The 23,994-nt window shown below is 32.5% G+C and overlaps 1 protein-coding gene and 1 pseudogene across 2 annotated transcripts; one reads left to right on the top strand and one right to left on the bottom strand.

The window, feature by feature from the left end:
• Window positions 1-10,340: 10,340 nt before the first annotated feature.
• LOC143238291 (uncharacterized) lies at window positions 10,341-15,144 on the top strand. Its single transcript, XM_076478382.1, has 3 exons — window positions 10,341-13,545; window positions 13,833-14,181; window positions 14,779-15,144. The coding sequence occupies exons 1-3, from the start codon at window positions 10,768-10,770 to the stop codon at window positions 15,003-15,005; spliced, it is 3,354 nt and encodes a 1,117-aa protein (XP_076334497.1). The 5' UTR covers window positions 10,341-10,767; the 3' UTR covers window positions 15,006-15,144.
• A 125-nt stretch (window positions 15,145-15,269) lies between these two features.
• On the bottom strand, window positions 15,270-16,880 carry LOC143237171 (uncharacterized; annotated as a pseudogene). The gene is made up of 3 exons (XR_013019902.1): window positions 16,732-16,880; window positions 15,712-16,400; window positions 15,270-15,507 (listed from the first exon to the last, which is right to left on the bottom strand). The product of XR_013019902.1 is annotated as an uncharacterized LOC143237171 (transcript).
• Between the last annotated feature and the right edge of the window lie 7,114 nt (window positions 16,881-23,994).

The raw sequence follows: 23,994 nt of genomic DNA on the forward strand, positions 1-23,994 counted from the left end.
GATTTTATAGAGCAATGTAAAACTGAGATTTGATTAGTTTGCAGATTTAGAAAAATAAATTACCGACTTTGCTTGAAAATAAAAGGGTGGAGAACAGGTATAGTAGAGATATGGAAGATGTATTAGTTAAAGTTTAATTAACTTCTTACTATATCTTTACAAGACACAGTGGCATAAGCAGAAGAAAACGATGACCAATTTCTTTCGGACGGAACAAAATCACATCAAAGATTAACACCCAATTAACAGCTAGGTACCCATCATCCAGCTAGACAAAGTGGATCAAGTTAGATAAAGTGTCTTGCTTAAGGACACAAAAACATGATATGAGCCATTCTCGAACTCGCTAACATTCAAAGTTCAAAGGACGAAGCTAGCCTCTCACATGCACTTTTTTCGAAATTTATATATTACTTTTCTTTATTTTAGATGCGGAGTCACTTAAGTAAACAACATGACTTTTATATAATGACAGCGCGTGGCATGAGCAACTTTGTTCTTGTTTAGTATTGAAAGTCAGGTCTTTACTTGCTAAGAAGATTTGGATTTATATTAAAAAGTAGTTTTTGAATTAGACATAAAGGGAATTTTAGCAGTTTAAGTAGCTTCTTTCACAAAGAGACTCTCATAGACTCAAAAGTTTAATGTTGGCTTTTGATTGAGTTTAATTTTCTTATTTGAATTTGGCTTAAAGAAAGGGCCACTCTAGACTAGTGAAGGAAAAGTTAAATATTCTTTTAGCTGTCTCTCTTTACCTCAACACATCCACAAAGGCACTTGACGTTGCTTTGTTATTTTACTTTCTTTGTTCTTGCCTAAATAAATATTGATTTTTGGTAAATTTTATTATCATTGTTTATTTATTAACAGACGTTATCAGGATCCAGAAAGTAAATGAGCCCCTATTCAGTAATTGTCATATCCACAGAATCTATGGTTTAAAGGAACCAACACTTGCCCTGCAGGAAATTTATGAACAGAAATATATCACAAAAGATAACAAAATTGATTCGCGCTCACTAGCCCCATGGGTAAGGACAAAAACGCGTAATATAAACAATGATTATAGTAAGACTAACATGAAATCTTAGGCGTAGTTGTCAGACAATAAATAATTCATTATTGTAATCTACGACGATGGTTTAATATATATATATATATAACATATACTCATTTAAAAGTTTATAAAATCATAGAAAAAATTCTGATTCAATTACTGTCAGACATTGTGTTTCAAAATGTGGACCCACATATAATTTTCCGTTTTCAGACCGAATTTATAACTGTGGTTTCTATATAACTTAGATACATTCTACATAGTAACTTTTCTCCATCAAATATCTTTCTGCTTTTAAAGTAGTTTCTCTAATTGGTGGATAAATAATAAACAAAAATATAAATTAAGAAGAATTAACTGTAAATGTATTGTCTTGCAGCCTTTAGATTGACAAAACTTACTTAATGCGAAACTGTAATATGGATTTTCACACGTAGATTCTTCTTGGTTATTTGTTGATAAAAGTATATTCTGAATATATCATGCAAGACAAACATGAAAAGACAGGGATTAAATTAAGACAATATTATATTATAAACTACTTAGTTCAATGTGTTTTACTAGAATTTATATTAATGTAATAAAGAAATAAGGCCAAGAGTAAAAATAGGTTTTAAATAATTTATATGTAAATATTTTAAGCCTATTTAAGCAATAATTACAGATAAAAGTAAACATCTATATTGCCCTTTAAAAGCGAATAACGTTAAAAATATTTAATTATAAAGGTATATGCGTAACTTTTTTGTTGTTGATAAACAAGTTTAAATACACAACCATAGTGTATGTCACTTAGATGATGCTATTATTGATGCAATCATTTATATATAGATTTGTCTGTGTATTGTAATAGGTTTACTGTTGTACATTTATTTTAATGCCTGCGCTTGTTTCTGTAGGCCTGGCATGGCCGAGCGCGTAAGGCGTGCGACTCGTAATCCGAGGGTCGCAGGTTCGCGCCCGCGTCGCGCTAAACATGCTCGCCCTCCCAGCCGTGGGGGTGTATAATGTTACGGTCAATCCCACTATTCGTTGGTAAAAGAGTAGCCCAAGAGTTGGCGGTGGGTGGTGATGACTAGTTGTCTTACACCCCTAAATTAGGGACGGCTAGCACAGATAGCCCTCGAGTAGCTTTGTGCGAAATTCCAAAACAAACAAATTGTTTCTGTATAATTTTCTTTTTTTCATGTAACGTATATTGTTAAATGTGCATTGCGCAAATCCCGCCTGTCGTCGCAATTTTGTACAACCTTCTTAAGCGTTAGAATCAACAATGTACTAGGTGTGTATGTAATACTAATGATTTTACAATATCGTTGCAAGCGACCTTTGGTTAATGTTCTAGAATCTCACGTGATTGGTATTTAAAAAACCGACGTGCCGAGAGACAAATAGATTATTATTATTGGACAGCTACAGTCAGTACGTTACAGGCCTAGGATTCTATGGTTGTGATTAACGCCTATTAATTGGAAAACTACAGAATTGGACCCGGAACGTTTATATAATTCGAACATCACAAACTGTTCAACATCAGTGAATAATTTTGGATGTTAGTATTTCTACGACGTTTGGTTTGTTTTGAATTTCGCGAAAAGCTAAACGAGGGCTATTTGCGCCAGCTGTCACTAATGAAAAACTAGAAGGAAGGCAGCTAGTCATCACCACCCACCGCCAACCTTTGAATAGTGGGATTAACCGTCACATTATAACGCCTCCACGAGCATGTTGGGTGTGACGGGGATTCGAACCGCGCCCCATAGGATCATGAATCGAGTGTTTTAACCACCTGACCTATTTCTATCACGGCATTAGATACTGTCATAGTTGAAAGTGTACGAATGCTCCAAGCTAGCTAGCCGTCAAAAGAAGTGTACAGGTGTACCAACAAAGAATTAATTTATTCTGGTGAACTTCGATAAGGATTCAGTTCTAAACCAGATAGAAGACTCAGTGTACTTTGTAAAACTCTTACATAAACCATTGTTCGTAATAATTATTAGTAATAGTCGTTATTATAAAGTGTATTATTTTTTGTTTGCATATTAAAATACATTTGTACTAAAAAAGAAATTGTGTGTATCAATTTTCTTGGTAGATATCATAAATTTGATACACATTAACAGTTAATTAATTTCGAAATTCAAATTTCCGGTTATTTGAAATATTAATACGTAACGTCCATAACTTAGTAAATCGGAGATCCGTCTGAAATAAATTATAATACGTAATAATATAAAAAGTTAATAAAACTGTCTAATTTGTTTGTTTGTTTTGGAATTTCGCACAAAGCTACTCGAGGGCTATCTGTGCTAGCCGTCCCTAATTCAGCAGTGTAAGGCTAGAGGGAAGGCAGCTAGTCATCACCACCCACCGTCAACTCTTGGGCTACTCTTTTACCAACGAATAGTGGGATTGACCGTCACATTATAACGCCCCCACGGCTGAAAGGGCGAGCATGTTTGGCGCGACCGAGATGCGAACCCGCGACCCTCAGATTACGAGTCGCACGCCTTCTGTCTAATTTGATACGATGATTAAAAAAAAAGCATACAAAAGACATTGAAACTGATTTTGACCACACGGCACGAATAAAAACATTAAAATATGTATATTTTCGGGAATGGAGTTTCAATGAACCTCATTAGCCTAAGTATTTTACAATTTTCCACAGGTAATAGTATATACTACTAAACTTCAAGGAGTTAAGTTATTTTCAGGCCTAAGTAAACAACTAGTTTATCATCAGTAAAATAGTTACTTTTTATGACTAACGATTTATTAGGCTGGTTGTATCAATGGAAGCAGATCGGGTCTGTACTTGCTAAATTCCACTTACTTATCTTACATTCTCATTTTCTAGACACACACAAATTAAAATACAAAAAAAATAAAGGATGAATATTTACTATTAAATTTAAATTGTTTATTTTACCTTACGCTTGAAACGCTTTAAATCAAATCTAGCTTTGAATTTTTCAGAATGTATTTTATATTATTTGTTAAACGCTACGTAAACATTGTTTGCATATTACTACGATTAATACAGTATGTTAAAATAGAATGACGTGCAAATGTTATATTACATTGTCACATTACTTGCAAGGTTAAACTGTTAGGCCAAACGTCACAATGACGCTGTTTACTAACATACTCTTACAAAGTTAACATATGAATAATTTAATGAATCTTTTTATTATAGACTATTTTAACATATTATTCAAGACAGGTTAAGGGAGTTGATATATTTAATTTTGAACAAGACTCAATATCAAAGCTCTTTTCATTCGTAAATAATCACATTACAGATCTAAGATTAACTTTATCCTAAATCTAAAATTAAGCCTGATTGATCTCTTGGCAAAAATATAGACTAGGATCTAATTTTCAAAGTTATCTTGTAAACCCATAGAATCACTATTAAACTACCTATTTATTTAATCTTCCTTAAATAATATTATGAAATATATTGGTCTCTTTTGCGACTTTATTTAGATGACCCACAAAATTAAAAATTGCTGCATAATAAAATAATTGTTCTAGACCTAAAATGGCTAGGCCTAATATCATGCTGAGGGCGAGAATGAATCATCTTGCCTTACATGAAGAATGTTTAAGGTGCACACGAGGAGAAAGGTTCGTTATTTTAGACAAGTCACTAGGAGTACCAAATTGGTTTTTTGTGGTGAATAAGTATGGTGACGTTGGTTATATTCCATCTTCCGTGGTTGCTTTCCTTAAAGGCCTGACCCCAGAGGTGAGTTCAACTCTTCTAAGTTTGAATGAGAGACAAAACGTAAAAGTACTGGTTTCACCAACCTATAAAGTAAAAAATTGTGCAAAATATTTTATCATTCAGATATAAATAGCATAATAAATTAAAGCTTTAATTCATATTTCTATTATTTTCCATAAATAATAAATATTATTTTTTCTTTCTTAAATTCATTGTTTAGATTTAAAGCATCATTAAGTTAACTATAGTTCAGGTTATTTTTGCTCAACGAATAAGAGGACAAAGGATGATATATAACAATAAAGGCAAAAGATGATTAAATTAAACTCTTTTCCTTTCACATTTTACCTATACAATTAATTATATATTGAAAAATGTTATTTGATTTTGTGTAAAGCGCCAGCTTTACGAGTGCTTTCATTCTAAGTCTATTTTGATACTTTAAAGTCATATATTAATTTATTTTAGACCAGTAACATGCCATAATCAAGGGATGATGTCTATTGTTGCTGATTATTTATGTGGCCTCTAGTCCTTTGAGGCTTTAGTGACAAAAATATAACAGTTTTTTCTAGCACTTTGTGATAAAGGTAATGAGGAGATAAACTGTAACAAACCACAGTATTATTTACAGTGTACTTTATTGTATTGTTGTAAAGAAAGAAAAGTCCAAAACACTGAAGTTCATTGATGGGGTTATAGAACGACTACAAGAAGGGGAAGAAGCTAATAATTTCTTAACTGAAGGTAAATCAGCACTTTTGAGGTGAGACATGTTTTAAAATATAAAATTTTCTATTATGGGCAGAATATGGGGCTCTTAACTCAAAATCAATTCGATATTTGAAAATCAAAATGCTCTTTTAGTTTTGCGTTTAAACGATAAACAACATTTAAATCATACTTTCAAAATATAACTATACTTAAAAACCTTTACACTATCACTACACAAAACAAACCTGTTAGGAGATTCGTGCATTTCTTTAATATTTTTGAAATTTTCTACCCACAGGTGTGCGCATACAGTTTGTAACTTATAACCGTTTTGAAATAAAAATAAATAAATGTTTTAATAATTTCTTCATATAACTCCTAAAGTCTGTATGAAATCTGCAGTAATTTAAATAAAGAAACCCCGTGCTCAACATTTAAAATAATTAAAATTGTGTTATTGTCAAAAAAACGCATCCCCAATGTGAAATTTTGGTTTTTAAATTGTATTCTTTGTTGCAAAAATTTCAAGAAATTATTATTTTTGCTTTTTTAAAAAAAATGAATTTAAAATTTATATAATATATTTCTTTGGCTTGGTGCTTGATATTAGAAAATTAAAGAAAAATATCTCTATGAGCTCTTTATACTGAAATAAGAGTATATCATATTTATTTACTCGGTTTTTAGTGTTTTACCGTGTTCAATACTCATTTATCAGTTTTTATTTGTTTTTCAGATTTCACTTACTGATTTTATTTTATAATGATTTCATATAATCCTTTCCACATATTGAAAAATGTTTTCTTAATTAGTTACGTTAAATTTGGTTTAACATATTTTACTTCAAGAATTTTGTTTGAAATAGTAAAAAAATTAAAAATAGCTCAGTGGACAAAAACCATCAACAAGCACAACTTTTCCTATACCTAATTAAATCAATGTTCATAACATTTTCTTTCTTTTTTTTTTATATTTGTAAAAGTAGATTCCCCTCAATTAAGTAAAATATTTATTCATTCAGTTGATTTTATTTTTCTCTCAAAACAGGACGCTATTCAAACAAAGGCTTTTGTTAGTCGTTAATGAATACACCTTTATGATATCTAATAGTAATTGGACTAACACGAAAAAACATATTCAAAACAGACATAATCGGGCAACATACACACTAGCTGATTTCTCCCCGTCTATGACGTCACTTGATCTTAATTCCCGCTCTGGAAGAGAATATTTAATGAGAAGATTTTTTAGTGATTTAAAATATAGCGTAAGAGATGAAAACGTTAAGCTGGAATCACCAATTTATGATAATATAGCTGGTTTTATCTGTGGTCATAACGAAGTCAGTGAATCATTTGCTAAATCAGACAGTCGTGTTGAAAAAGAACATGCAACGCCCGATGTTCAGAAGAAAACAAATACTGAAATTACTAAATCCTTTTATAAAAGAGACAGCTATGCTGAGGAGAAACATATAGCGTCTGACTTCCAGAAAAACTCAAATACTGAAATTACTAAATCGTCCGATAAAAAAGACAGCTGTTTTGAGGAGAAACATACAGCGTCTTACATCCAGAAAAACTCAAATACTGAAATTACTAAATCATTCGATAAAAAAGACAGCTGTGTTGAGGAGAAACATATAGAATTTGACATTCAGAAAAAATCAAATGCATATACTTCATTTAACCATATAAACGTCATAAATGGAGAGTCATGGCTTCAACACATTCTTTTGGAAGTTGATGATTTTACCAAAAACGATGATTGTATGTATTATGAATGGTTGAAAGGACTAATGAAGTGGCTAAAGGGGTATCCTGTTGAAGAACTAGCAGGTTTAAAGCAAGAAACAAAATATGAACTTGTTAAAAAACTTCTATTATTTTACTTGAAGGTGAGTACATTAATTTTACAAATTACTAAAAAAAATTATATTATTTTTATAAGTGTACCTCCCTCCCCACACACTAATGTATGTATATATACTTGGTATTTTACTCCAGAACTAGAAAGATGAATGTACTGAAAGTGAATAGTTGAGTCCGTTATATTAAAACAATTTTGAATAAACAAACCAACAATTGGCATGGAAATTACTTGTGGAATAGAACGTATCACAACTATATTTTTAATATTGTTTGACACTGTGTAGATAATGTGATGTTACAAAAAATTGGTTGCTTTTTAGAGAGCATGTAACAACTTTTTTCCGTGGTGAGAAAAATGTAGCCTCTTCTAACAGTAAAGAGTCCACGAACGTAAAAGACATAGGCCAAAGTTATTCACGTGACTTAGACAACAATATAGAACATAATCATGAATGATTTCCGTCTTTGATTAAAAGCCAACAAAGTATTATTTCAATCTCATCAGGATAAGGTCTCCACTCATACTTGCTATTTAACCATTGTATACTTTACGCAGTTGTAATACGAAACGGAAATTCATGCTATTTCTTATGAAGATATAACGATCTGTTGATGTTTGTGTGGTTACATTTTTGCGCTTTGAAGTTGTCTTATTCGTATATTATATGTGTAGTGAAAAGTTCACTTGTAAGATAGGCGAGCACTGGACATTCCATCCTTACGACAAAGCTGTTAGTGATAGAAACAATTGCCAAAATGCATGGTTGTTAAAAAGAGCACCACTGGACGTGGTGACGTGGTGTAACGACGTGGTAAAGTTCCAAAATCGTTTTAATATAGCGTACTGAACCATTTGTAAATCAATATGTTTTACGAAAATGTAATTAACTTGGGTTTATTTTGTTTCAAAATCTGACCAAATACATTATGTTGTTACGAAAATGCCTTATTTTAATGATGTCTTTGTAACAGGTCATTGTCAAATATATAAATGCGTTGCACCCATTAATTTTCCATTGAATGAATGAAAACACTAAATAGTGCAGGTAGATGTTTCTTAAGGTAAAGAACACTTTTATGGAGAATCTATAGTAACGATTTAAAATAATTTTCTCACTACCGGATGAAACTCGTGACTTTATCAGCAAGTATTCATATGGGTCTTATACATTTGTTTATGAAATAACTCAGAGATATATACAGCATTTCAGTCATCTATTCAAGACATGGTTTGTTGTTGAAGTAACTGATGGCTTTTTTCTCTCTGTAGAAGAATAACTTATGCCCAATTATTTGTGTTACTCATACAAATGGTTTTTGATATTTTCATTTTGTTGCATACGAAGACATTATTAACAATTAAACGAGTATGTTTGAGAATTATAGTTTTACTAAAGCAATATCCATTAATATAGCTGGTCTTCTATGAGAAGAGAGAGAATATAAGATGGCATGTTAAACACTCGAAAGATCTGTACATCAGTTTTTGTCTCTCTTTATTCCCACACTGCACATAAATATATATGAACGATATAAATAAGTATCCCTGCTTGTCAGAATAGCTATTAATTAAGCATATTAATTATTTGTTTTTTGTTTGTTTTTAATTTCGCGCAAAGCTACTCGAGGGCCATCTGCGCTAGCCGTCCCTAAGTTAGCAGCGTAAGACTAGAGGGAAGGCAGCTAGTCATCACCACCCACCGCCAACTCTTGGGCTACTCTTTTACCGACGAATAGTGGGATTGACCGTTACATTATAACGTCCCCACGGCTGAAAAGGCGAGCATGTTTGGTGCGACGGGGATGCGAACCCGCGACTCTCATATTACGAGTCGCACACCTTAACCCACCTGGCCATGCCGGGCCATAAACATATTAATAACAGCTTATTTGATGTGTGTAAAGGTATTTTGTTAATAATTGGCCAGTCCTATTAGGTTAATGTTAGATGAAATGACGATTTGTTAGTCGTATTTATAGTAGTTTCTACTTAACGTATATTTCTCTAATTGTAGTAGAACTGTTAATAGTAATTACTTGTTTAAATGGTTTCCTATAATTATTTCAGGAAAACCGACCACGGTTTCTCTTCATTCTATTGCGCATATTTGGAGCCCTGAGTATGTTGGATTTAAATTGTGGATGTCAATTGATTACCTCCTTTTTACCATTATCTCTTATTCAAAGTTTAAAACAAACAGATGTAGGTACGTTTTCTGTTACTGTTTTATCTCGTTTTTGTAAGCATTAAGAATATTTTATCAAAGTGTCTAAGGAATAAGAATTCTTACGACTGTAAGAATATTTGTATTTATTATGAATAATGAAAAACTGATTGTAAATGAAAACGTTTCACGTGAATTGTTACTATTATCTTAAGGGATGAAGGACAGGCCAATTTAATTTTCCTCATACTAAAAAGAAATGTAAACAATAAGTCCTTTTGTTTTCCTTAGATCAGCAGAAATTGGTGTTCAGTTAAAGTAAAGACTGTTTTCTGAAACACTTTCAGTCGATGTTTATTGTAGATTTCCAACAAAAAAATAATTTATTATTGAAAGTTAGTGAAGTAAGTGAGAATCTTGTCTAGCATTTTGCAACATGGTACACTTATTCCAGATAAATGATTATTTATATATTATGCTTTAGGATGTTTCTATCTCGCAGAAATGGAGCCCTATAGGCGACTGTTTGTGCTAGTAATTACTAATGGTAGTTAGTGTTCTTACCTAACTGTAAAAAGGTAAAAAAATAGTGAACAGTCTATGAAACAAAGTGTCTATATCTTCTATGCATCGATATTCTCAGTATGTTGATGTTTAAAGACTTTTCTGTAGTTTTTGGTTACATACATAGATGCTGACATACGCGCTACGTTTATTATATTAAGACTGACAAGTTATATAAACAATACAAATAAAAACAAGTACGTAAATTAATAAATGATTGTTTAAGAATAACAACTAATTTTTGGTTTGCCTGATACCAGTTTTTTGTTTAACTTTTTAGATTTCACAGCATACAAATTTGCTGCCTCTGTTTTAGCTAGGATACTATCCGTGAGCACAACTTTTCCACCACTTGTACAGAAGGCGTTGGATAAAAATTTGATAACCTATCTTGTTCACGTAATAGATAATCCTTCCTGTGGAGACAGTAAGTTAGCTGACATTACAGAAAACCTTTTAAGGGCAGCATTTCAAAACACAGGTGTTTTGGCAATAGCCAAAACAATTCTACATGAAATCCAAGTTAGCGAAAGAGTATTTTTACTTTTTAGTCAGTTTGAAGATTCTTTCATCAACTACGACCGTTATGAAATTCCGGTAAAACGATCGAACTCATTTCGAGTACCTAAGTATCAACCTCTTCACACAGATACGCCACGAATGAATAAATCGCAATTAACTTTTAGTCAGGCGGAAGTTCAAAGTTCCAGACAAAATTCATTTTTAAATGAAAACAATATAATGCGGTGCTTTGAAAATGCTCCGAACACATTCTCACCGAATAGGTTCTTGAACATGTACGAACAAAAAAACAGAATCGTGGACAATGCTGACGATGAACATATGAGGTCATTTGGTGGAAACACAGGAGAAAGCAATGCACGTAACGAAAGTAAAGTTATGAAACTGGAAGACCATTCTCCAGTTTCACTGAATAAACATATTTGTTGTTCTGATGTTGGAAGTTCAGAAAATGAACTTTCTCAGTTTTTTGGGAATCATTCTTTTCAATACGATGATGTTTATCGTGTAGCCAGTCCAGTTTTATGCAATAATAGTCTCACATATACACAACACAAAAACCATGGCTTTTTAGGGCAAGGTAATATTGAAAATAATAACATCTCATTTTCAAAAATTCCGCGTAATTTAATTTCTAATACCAAAGAAGTTCGTACTTTTGATAACAATCCTTTGGAAATATTTATTGATAGTCAACCAGAATTTAGAGCAAGAGCTATTAAATCACCCATTCTCACAAAAAACTCAAAACATAAGAATACTGTACCATACGAATCTGAAAGAGACATACCAGTCACTGACATTTCGTCTGACATTAGTATTTATAAGCAATATAAGAAAACTTCGAATAATTCCTGCAAGAAATTAGATCTTAATATTGAGTCAGATACAGATGAGTCTAGGTCAGCAGTGAAACATGTCAATCTTACAGAAAGCTTTGATTGTAATAGATCTAAACTTGGTCATTTACTTGAAGATATTTTTAGCCACAATGCTGATAGTAATAACCATTACGACCCAAATAAAAAGCAACTTGGGAAAAGTAGTCAAATTGTTGATTCGGATACTGACAGAGTCTATAAAGTCAATGAAGACAAACGTGCGTGTTTTATAGAAAGTGAAAAACTTAGTAAAGATAGTCTGATTGATCCAAATAAACGTTTCAAACGTGGACAAGATAGAATACATCTAAATATTGGAGAATCATTTAATCTGGTTGATGCTTACCGAAATAATGGACAAAGAGATAACCAAGGATGCTTTTATACTTTGAAAGATAGTCAAAGTATTTCGGAAGATGTATCACAATTTACTGAACTTTCTCCGGTGAGTAAAGAACGATTAAACCAATGTGTTGCACAAAGAGAAATACAAAGCCACTTTAACAGTACAAAACACACTTTTGGAGCAAATCAAATAAACTCGAAACAGATTATTCAAAATGATGAATATAAACAACGTAGTCAAAGTGACACAGTGCAGAAAATGAAAAAAAGTGCTTTGACCACTAAAGTATGGTTTAATGAAAATGATTTAAGTAGCACGCAACGATTAATTCAACATAATCTAAACAGTGTGCATCAAAATAACCAAGATAATTCAAATAGTTACTTAAAATGTTTCCACGACAACCCAGAAAAAGCAAATCATCATTGGCAATGTGTCTTTAAAAGTCCTTTTGGAATTAAACCAAATGGCAAAGTTAATGCACAGAAAACTAGTCAAAGTGTTTCAGACCTTACAGATTCAGCTATTCGAATCAATTCAAATGGTACATATGATTACAACGTGGCAAAGCAATTGAATCCATACAGTTTAAGTAGCGTACAAAATTTTAGTAATATTGGTCAAATCTATGACTACATTATCCAATACGGTAGTGAGAAATCACATAAACACATCAATTCTACCGTTGTACAAGGATTCATTTCAGAGGGCTTATTTAATACTGTAGGAATTATCCAAGAAGACATGAAACCGGCAAAGACATTTGAAAAGTATAATAAATATGGTACAAGTAGTACTATTCCAGACGATCTTGAAAATATAAAACAAGTTATTGAAGGCAGAACAGATGTTACACAAGTTTCCCAATATAACCCAGACACTGAACAGCAAGTTTTACAACATGATTTACAGAACCAACAAAAAACTGTTGAAAAAGATCTAAACAAAATAGAACAAGTTATCCAAGATACTTCGAATAAAGCACAGTTTTCCCAAGATGACTCACAGAACAACAAACAAGGACTTATCCAAGATGGTTTAGACAGTGAACAAGGAGTTGCCCAAGATGATTTAGACAGTGAACAAGTTGTCCAAGATGATTCAGTTGGCGCACAAAACCTTCTCCAAGATTATTCAGAGCTTATACAAAAGCATTTAGATAGTAAACAATGTATTTCAGTTAAGAAACAAGAAGTTAGCCAAGACTATTCAGATGATAAGCAAAATATTATCCAAGGCTGTTTAGTTGGCAAACAAGAAATTTTCCGAGGTGATTCATTTGATAAACAAAATACTATCCAAGATCGTTCAGATAGCAAGCACGAAGTTATTCAGGATGATTCGTGCGATAAACAAAAAGCTATCTTATATCATTTATACAGCAAACAAGATATCTTACAAGATAAATCATACGATAAACAAGAAGATATCCTATGTCATTTAGATAAATTTAGACATGAAGCTATCCAAACTGACATACGAAGACCACAGCATGCTGTTCATAATTGTTTTAAAAAATCAAAATTAACTATTCAAGATTCTTTAAATCATGTTGGAAAAGTATCACAAAATAATCTAGATGTAGCAGAAATAATTATTCAAGTCAATAAACGTGCAGCAAAACCATTTGCTCGGGATGCTTTGGAAGATGAAAAACAAGTTTCTGAAAATGTTCTGAGCGATGAAAAGGTAACAGCTTCTATTTTTAAAAATATTGCTTTAAATCTCACAGAGTATACAGATGTTAAGTGAGGATAACTTGTCGAATTTAATGATTTTGAGTAACTCACTTGAAACATAAAAAGGCATTTTGTGAAATGGATTACATTCAATATAAGTTCGTTTCGTGATACCAAGTTCATTATTTCTACTGTTTTTTTAATTTTTCATGAAACATACTTAGAAATATCCTTTATTTTTGAGTCTTCTGTTTTTATTTCTTAATTTATGTAACAGGTATTATTTGATGCCAACAGGATCTACAAACTCTGGTAGAACGCCTTCAGGAAGCTTATCACCGGGATGACACCACTATGGTAGTAAAGTATGGTAGAAAACTTTTACAACTACTTCAAGAACTGAAGACGGAGGCTGACGATGAAAAGATTAAAAGCCTCGAAACCCCTGAATTTATTTCTCTCCTACTTGACGTAATAGAATTTTCAGATATTGAAGGTGACGGACAAGTGACTGATATATATATCAAGCTATTATTGGTACTGTATCATCTTAGACGACCAAGTTGTGTTATATTAGAAAGTATTCGCTTACGTGAAACTGCCGTTACTTTTACATCACGGTTGACGACACTCTTTAAATATTATGGTAAGAAATAAAAAAAAAACTGATTCGTATTAATTATATATATTTATCAAATTGTTTTTAGTCTTTCACAAAATTTAAGTTTGTATCTCAGAACGGCTGGTATGAGTATTAACACTTTTATTGATAAGGAGAGAACAACATTTCGACCTTCCTAAGCCATCTTCAGGTCGAAACGTTGTTCTCTCCTTAACAATAAAAGTGTTAATACCCACACCAGCCGTTCTGATACACATTTTTATTTCAAGTGAATTTCTCGTCATCAAGAACTATTTAAGTTTGTTCCACGATTTGGCATTTTAGGTTACTTAAAAACTTCATAAGAGAGGAAGTTAATTTCGATATCCATACAACATTCTATAACCTTCTGACATTTCCCGGAAATGCTTCTTACATTGTCAAACTCCAAAACCGTATTTAATAGGGAACTTGTGTACATTAACAAACTTTGGTGTCGAGTTGTTTTTCTTTTACAAATAGTAATTTCTTACACTGTCAAATTCTGGCACAATATTACTGCTGTGAAACACGTAAAAATTTGTTTACGAGAATTGTAGTGTAGTGTTCAGCCTTTTAAATCAATATAATTTTTTTTTTCAGTTGCAGATAAAATGGAAGATTCTGGAGGACAACAGCTTCTGCTATTACTGAACGATATCTTCAGTTCGGATGTTTGTAAAATGTTTTTATATACAGAGGTTAAAACTCTGTTGGCTGAAACCAGTGGTCACCTGGACAAAGGATGTAACTGTTACACTAATACGTGTGCATTTGCTATGTTCAGAAACAAACTATTAAATTGTATCAATATGTATTGGTCTGCATAGTAAAATATATTTGGCGAGCCAAATAAACATTGTAATATGTTTTATGAAACTTTTTTTTTCACGCTTTATAAACTTGTATATACTAACGTTAATCTGTAGCCAATTGTTTACTTATTTAAGTGATTTTAACTTGATCATATAGGAGCTAGGATTTTATATTAAAAATGTATTTCTTTAATAGAGCGTTATAAATAAATCAAAAACTGCTGTACAAGCAATTTATGTAAAGAAGACGAAAATAAATAAATGAAATATAAATAAGTGGTTTTTAAGGATATTTTATTGGTTTTTTTCAACAACTTAATAAAGGAAATAAATACATTAGCAACAACATAGTCGAAAGTGTTCAAAAGTGATAATCTTATCACCAATTTTAATGAGGGTTCAGCCAAAGGTGGAAGATAAGACAAAGGCTCGGTTGTGATGACTAAGGTAGACAGAGAAAGAAAGTGGTGCCCACGAATGGACAGAGCTCCAGCTGGATGTCACGAATCTTCTACATCTGTAGAGGAAAAAAAAGGAAACTTTTAAACTGAGTGAATAATTATGTATCATACTCACGACGGCTAGCTGTTATAATTAAAAGTATTTTAAAGGCGATAGTTTGTTTTACATGATTTTTCATTAAACGAGAAAATAATAAGTAGAAATGTTTAAATATTCAAGCACAGAACTAACTTCAGAAAAATGACTTATGACTACTGACCTAAACTCTTTCTGTAGAAAATGTTGCTCAGTATACATAGTGGCCAGTGTAGCCAGGGATGTTCAAGTAGCTTGTTCCATAGGTACCACCAGCATTGGCGTGACCAGTAGTCAGTTGACCGTGAGCAGCATATCCATGGCCAGCAGTAAGGTCACTGGCACCGTAGGCACTTTGACCATAACGTCCGTAAGCGTTAAGGTTGCGAGAAGCAGAGACATCGCTCAGACCATGGGCACTTCCGTAAGCACCGTGGGTCGCTCCTACATCACGATATCCCGCCTTTTATCGAAATTGTAGGCCTTCTCGAAGCCACTACCTTTGTTGCGGGCATAGGCACCCTGATCGTTGTACGAGGCTCCGGAGGCACCAACAGCAGCACGTGCATTCACGTCACGGTGAGCAGCGTTGGCAGTCACACCTGCAGCTCCGTAAGCGGCCTGGCCATAACGGGAATGTGCTCCAAGTGCACCATAGCCAGCCACACCGCTTGCCTGGTTCAGATAGCCGCTAGCACCATGGGCGGCTCCATAAGCTGCGTGTGTAGCGAGGACGGGAGCATGGGCGTAGGTAACAGGCGCGTGGGCATAAGTGGCAGGAATATTGTCGTAGTTGACCGGTCCAACGTAGCTTTCGGCAGACTCCAACTCTTCTGCACAAACGGTGGCAGCCAGTAAGACAACAATGGCAAACTTAGCGGAGAATAAATAAAAATATTATCCATAAAGATTAATAAACGTTGTACTGAAAGTAAAACATAAAATCATACTTCAAAACAATACTTATTTTATTACGTAACCATTATACTGCTTAGATTGATAAAAGACATCTATATCGACTTGCATGCATTTATATTATATATAATTATTGCACAAGTTGTTTTATATGACGTTCACGGAAACTATTTCTTTAAGGTTTAGTTATCAAATGAAACGTTCAGTTTGAAAACCAACATTAGTCATTTTATCCACTACTTGAACATTAATGTTCTTTCCCTCCATTTTTTGTTTTACCATCACTCACCACTTTCATGATTCAGGGAGCTTTCTCAACTTCTTACTCTGTGAAACAAGCAAGTAATAACTAATCGTTTCTAATGCGCTGTATTTATAGTGTTTGGGGCATCTAAAACGTTCGTGACGCTCTCCTTTTCATGTGTTTTCTTAATACCATGGCCAAAGGGTGGGGGTAGACATAAAGGGTCAGTATAAAAATCACTTCATGTATCCTTGTTAACTGACATTCATTGTTTTCTTTACAATGAGGTCGTTTTCGGTTTCAGTGACACGCCCTTTTATCTAAAGTCTTGAAGCGAACCACAGACCTGCAAGAAAGGGGTTATGGAGTGCACGTTCTGTCTGGCGGGAAATTAAGTATCCTGATGTGAACTTTCCACTTTGTGTGTAAGGAGTTACTCAACTCCTATCATTTGACCAATTTCTCCAAAGTTTATAGAGGGAAGTTCAATTTAAGGCTACTGAAATAACCTAAAAAAACACTAGAAGACATTTGTTTTCCACTTTTAATGAAAATGAAATTGTCATAAGAAACTTGGCTATTTCCGGGAGACGCCTTATTTTAGATTATGGTTGAACTTTAGTGGGGGAAGAAAAAAAAGAGGAAAATGAAAGTGAAAGGCAAAGTCGTGAAATTTACTAATAAATCTATTCTATAAAATGTGTTAAGCAAATTTATATTAAATATTTTAGAACTGAAACGATTTGATTGTATATTAAATTTCAAAATTAAATAATCTCATGTTTTCATTTTAATTACGACATCACTTATAACCTTTTAAAGAAAAACTTATTTGACGATAACTTGCATTATTTTTTTTTCCAATACTGTTTTATGATTTGATGCTCTTGAATTTGCTCCTAATTATACATTAAAATATAGACATACTAACAATATAAGAACGAAAATAGTTCTACATCGAAGTAATGAAAATACTAAAATAAAATTAACATCGTAAAATTAATATTATTTGTCAATATTTTCTAGAATCTTCATCTATAATATCGTGGGTTTTCTGTTTACTCGTCTGATTAGGGAAAAATAAGAAAGAAAGATAAACAGAAGAAATGTTCGAGACACGTGTGGAGAACTTGTATGTTGACGAACGCTGAAGCCGGAAAGAACAGCGAATGGATTTTCATTTAGAATTCCAAATATTTATTATCTATAATACAGTATTTTTATCACCTGTGATGCTCAAGTATATATATGTAAATAAACAACTAAATATTCATGTAAAAACGGCTGGTATCGGTTAAGAAAATTCTATGTTGAGGAGCGAGGGTTATTTTATAATATGCAATCAACTGCTTCAATGACTATGAATTATAAAAACTGAGCAAATATTTTGTGTCATCATCTTTTATTCTACATATCTTTATACAGACTTTTACACTTTGTAAATCATTTTCTTGGAGAGTATACAATAAGATGGAAGGCAGTTAATTAACACTACACACCGCTAAATTTTGAACTAATATTTACCAATGAGTAGTGAGATTAACCGTCATGTTATTACGTTCATACTGCTTAAAGCCCGAGCGTGTTCGATGATATGATTTTAATCTGTAGATTGCAAGTCAAGTGTCCTAACAACTGGATGTTTTACGAGAACTTTCTTTAAGTCAGGTAAATAAATACGGCCCGGCATGACTAGGTGGTTAAGACACTCGTGGGGGCGTTATAATGTTACTGTTAATCCCACTATTCGTTGGTAAAAGAGTAGCCAAAGAGTTAGTCGTCGGTGGTGATGACTAGCTGCCTTCCCTCTAGTTTTACACTGCTGAATTAGGGACGGCTAGCGCAGATATCCCTCGTGTAGCTTTGCGCAAAATTCAAAACAAACAATATAAATAATTTAAACTTGAGTAAATTGGATGCTTATAAAAAAACTTCAAAAGTCACATACATAATTAGAAGCCTTCAGTTAATTTTCACCCAGTTTTGAAAATTTTACTTTTTACAGATATACTTCATTTCTTTGTTTTTATTATTAATTATCTCTTTGTAAATTTATATTTAAGTTGAAACAATAAAACAACATAACTAATTAAATTTATACTCGATTATATTCAAAATAGGCTAATAAAAATATAAAGTCAAATCAAAAGCGTATTATATATACCTCATACTGAAAAAAAATGTATTCAATACTCCGTGAACAGATAATTCTCTGAAATAACGTTTTATACAAGTTATACGATTATATTGAAAGACTGGCGGTGGGTGGTGATGACTAGCTGCCTTCCCTCTAGTCTTACACTGCTAAATTAGGGACGGCTAGCACAGATAGCCCTCGAGTAGCTTTGTGCGAAATTCCAAAACAAAACAAACAATATTGAAAGACTTGATTCAAACTAACACTTACAATTTTAACAGTTTAATCACCTAGGAACCATTTGATTTACTTTAAAAATATTTTTGATACATGATCCGTTATATTTTCCAAACCGATGAATTAGTTGGTTCTAAATGCCTTATGCATAGATGAGAAAAACAAGATGAAGAAAAAATTCCATGAGCGAATTGATTGTTACACGTGATATTTATTGTAATCTCGTGATTCTTTTTAAGTAATGTTTGAATTATCAAATAGTAAAATATTTCTATTTTTGTTCATAGAAGTATAAAAATAAAATTACTGTGTTTATAAATTTCAAGGAAAAATTTATCATAAGATATCTAGGGCAAACCAAATAGAGAAGTTAAGAAATATTTCTTTCAGTGTTTATATTATTTTTCTTGTTTGTAAATCTACATACCATACTCAATTTGTCCACTTGAGACGGCCTGGTATGGCCAGATGGTTAAGGAGCTCGACTCGTAATCCGAGGGCCGCGGTTTCGAATCCCCCGTCAAACCATATATGCTCGTTCTTTCAGCCGTGGGAGCGTTATAATGTGACGGTCAATCTCACCATTCGTTGGTAAAATAATAGCCCAAAAGTTAGCGATGGGTGGTGATGACTAGGCTGCCTTCCCTCTATTCTTACACTGCTAAATTAGGGACACCTAGCGCAGTTAGCCCTCGTGCAGCTTTGCACGAAATTCAAAACAAACAATCCACTTGAGACATCAGGATTACACGTCGTGTTTTATAATATCAATTAATTTCACGCATCCACACGTTAGAAATTACGTTTTTAATTTATTAAAAGCATGATATGTTAATTGGTTCGTCATGCGGAAATAAAAGGTATTGTATAACATTTCGTTTAGTTTAAGATGTTTAGAACTATGTACACAGAAACATCGATTGCTTTATTAAGGCTTGTACAAAAGTAAAATATGTTTGTTTTGCTTTTCATGTAATTGTGTGATCCTTATCTTTGTAAATAATTCTGTAACTAAGTGAAACCCAGCTTATCTCTGAAATGGTAAGTCTTTACGTAATACTTACAAAGTTACATCGTATAAATGATATCTATTTCGAAGAAAATCTGTGATTACACTGTAAAATTAAATAAACTGAAACAATTTCTTTTATGGAAAAGTGATCTCTATATAACTTAATGTGAATATAAAGTGTTTATTAAATTCGTTCTACTGAACTTTCTACAATTTTATAACAAGAAACATGGGGTTAAAAATCTCTTCATAATAACCCGATCGAAAGAAGTGCTTCCGTTTCACGCTTTCAACTAATTTATAACATTATGTTCTAGGGATTAAATAAATGGTTTTAACACAGGAAAAGACTGACACCAAATGATGCTTACATATAAAAAAGTTAAATAAATGCAAGGTCCTCATGCTAGCAGAATGTCTGAAGAAATCCAAACAGCGTTTTGTAAATAACAAGAATATATCAACAAAACTGTAAATAATAGCAATCTATAACGACTAGTAAATGCTTTATTTTTAATTATCCAGAACTGAACGTAATGCATATTTAAATATATTTTGTGTAAGAACTTCATTGCTGTTTTCAAAGACGTTAAATATGTCGAATAACTGGTTTTCACAAATAGTAGCTTCTGCTTTTTGTTTTTTTTTTAATAGATTGTTTAGGCAGAGTATTCATGATGAAACTTTAAAGAATGGAAGGCAACTGCCTGTTGTGGAAACATAAGTCTAGAGGACGACGTTTCGAAAGTCTTCCGCCTTCTGTCTTCATTCTACAAAGTTTCATCAGTAGCTTCTGTTATTTGGTATTTACATTTTTACAAATTCAGAATTTGTGTGTGTGTGTGAGTTCAGTATTTTCAAGACAAGTTCACACGCTGAGACACAAAAAAATGCTTCGTGTATAACCTGTGTTATTAAAAGTAAGGATTGTTTGAAAGATTTTGCTACTTGGTAACGCCCTGTACCGGGGGATCAGGAATTGCTTGTGTTTAACAACTCTTTGACCGAAACGCAAAAGACTGGAAGTGTAACACCAGTCTTCGCTCGAGCCGGTTTTGAGCAGTTGTGTTTGCTTAGAATGAAAAAAAAAATGTGTATAGTTCGTTTATAAATAAAATAAAACAAGCTAACTTGCAGACATGTTGTGATGAACAATTCTGAGTTTGATCTAGTATATAGAAGAACGACCAAAGTGCTCCACACTAACACAGGGGTATGTCTGCGGAATTACAACGCTAGAAACCCGGTTTCGATACCTGTGATAAGCAGAACACAGATAGCCCATCATGTAGCTTTGTCCATAACCACAAACAAAGAACAACGAGAAAAAAATATATAAATTCGAAAAACTTTCTTTAAATTATTGAACAGAAACAAGATATGGTTTGAATGATAAATAAATTAAGCCTCGTGGTTGATGTTATAATATCTCTATAAATATTATCTTTTATAACATCAATATCTTAATGCTATTTAACCTAATCATTTGTGTTATAACGAATCCTTTGCACGGTTTGTTCATAACATCAATATCTTAATGTTATTTAACCTAAACATTTGTGTTATAACGAATCCTTTGCACGGTTTGTTCATAGCGATGAGACATTATTAAGCTTTGATATTTTATTCATTCTGGTACGTGAAGAACTCGAATGTTTATATTTTTCTATAGCATATGATTTTTATCACAAAACAGGTAAACCCGTAAAACTATATGGTAGCAATATGATATGTGAATGTAAAGTATGATGAGTATATCCCAATTGTTTTGTATACAAAGCAAAATAGATAATAATGGTAGCTTCAACTAAACCTAGAGGGACTTGAACCACGTGTAGAATATACCACATGTTATCTACGACTGATTGTGCTTCCTAGTACGATCTTCAAAAAATGTCTCATGTGTGTGGTTGAGAACGAAACCAAGACACGAGACTTGCAGATTTTGAATAAGAGAATCAAAAAGAGTTTTCTTCTAAAAAAAATTGTATAAGATTGTTTACCTACTTCGTCAGGACGCAGTAAATCGAAATAAACTTCACCTTCTAGGTGTTCATAATCGAGCTCAATGCATATACAGTAATTTTAATATACGATGTTCTAGTGGATTGAAATTTGTAAATGAGGGATGATGATGCGAGTGAAACATATTCATTGAGTTATAAGAAAAACTGATTTAATAAAACCTAATAAATTCCAGTGTTATTCTTAAGGAAAATAATAATTCTCAAATTACGATACTAAAAATCACGCCGTAGCACCAAAACTCCTTCGTGTTGGGTGTGTGTGTGTGTTTTGTTTTTTTGTAGTAAACCCACATCTGTTGTGTCAACCAAGGGGACCCTAACCTCCTTCGTATTGGTCTTCAGTTCTACAAGTTCTATATATATACACAATGAGGGGCAAGATTTATTAAGAATGTGCTGTCTATTATATGTGAAGTATTTACTATAATTTTCACAATAGTATAAACATTATTAACATTTTAATTATGGACGTTCAAATTTCACATCATTCAACACATATATATGTGTGTGTGTTTTTTAGTTTCAATTACAAAACATTTTAGAAGAAGGAAATAAAAAATTTTACAAATAAAATATAATTTGTAGTGCTTGTGTAATGCATAGCTTAGGTTAAGTACACATGATGTGTTTGTTTATAATTAAATAGATCATATCAACAAATACATTACATATGGTAAAGACAGAATACGTAGGCATGAAGTTTGTAGGCCTTTACTAAGCATAACCATTTTTAAATAAAGTAGTTTTCAAAAATATTATAGTTCATGCTGTTTTTGAATTTTATTCAATAGTTTCTTACATCTGTGCTTGTCTAATAAACCATTTTTGTCGTAATTTGGAATATTACGTAACAAGTTTCTACAAAGATAAGCAACAGTCGTAAGCATAAACTGACAATCAAAACGTAACATATATAGTAATGATTTTGTGAAATATTCTTACAAAATCACATTCCACTGTTTTTGTTTTCAAAATACCCTTTCGTTAACTTGTATGGTAAACCTGAAGAACAAATGATAACAAACGAAACTGACCCTCAAATCAAATACTTTTCACTGACTTTAGTGTTCTCATAAAGTAACTAAAAACACTGGAACTAAAGAAATTGTACTTTAACTTTTCGGATTCATAATAATGTTTGGTAATTTAAAATAATACATTGCTGCTAATATATTTGCAAGTTAACGCAGTCAGTGTTACTGTAGTTTAACATGACACTTTCTTAGCAATGTTACTGTAGTTTATCATGTTTGCTGAGATTGAAAAAACATGAAAACTTCAAAACTTAGTGATCGTTTTTGGTAATGATTTTTTTATCATAGCATACGATTTTCTTCTTTTACGAAAGAAAAAACAATAGGACTGTTTGTGTTTGTTTTCTTATAGCAAAGCCACATGAGGCTATCATCTGCTGAGTCCACCGAGGGGAATTGAACCCTCTAATTTTAGCGTTGTAAATCTGTAGACATATCACTGTACTAGCGGGAGACAAAACAATAGGAGGAAGATATATAATAAACACTAAATGATTGTCCTGGGTTAGATTCTAACAGCACAATAAGGAAGGGACATAACGTGACTATGTTTTTCTTTGTTTTTTTATACACACATATATATAAGTAGCTTATTGACACAGTTCGCTCCCATCACACGGGTCGGTCGGTGACTGCTTTTGTAAACGTTATTGCATCACCGAAGAAAGTCGTGACACCGTGTTTTTACTTATTATTGCTCGACCTTTTATCTAATTATTGTCGTTAACAATAAAAACTCGTGTTTCTCCCTAGGACCATCTCAGTAAGTTCATGGACTTTGTGTAAAAATAGGGTGAGACTTGTAGAGTGAACATATAACAAGATTATGCAATATGTACTACATGTTAATTATCCATGATG

The sequence above is a fragment of the Tachypleus tridentatus genome, chromosome 13 (genome assembly GCF_004210375.1).
Source record: "Tachypleus tridentatus isolate NWPU-2018 chromosome 13, ASM421037v1, whole genome shotgun sequence".
In the NCBI taxonomy this organism is placed as follows: domain Eukaryota; kingdom Metazoa; phylum Arthropoda; class Merostomata; order Xiphosura; family Limulidae; genus Tachypleus; species Tachypleus tridentatus.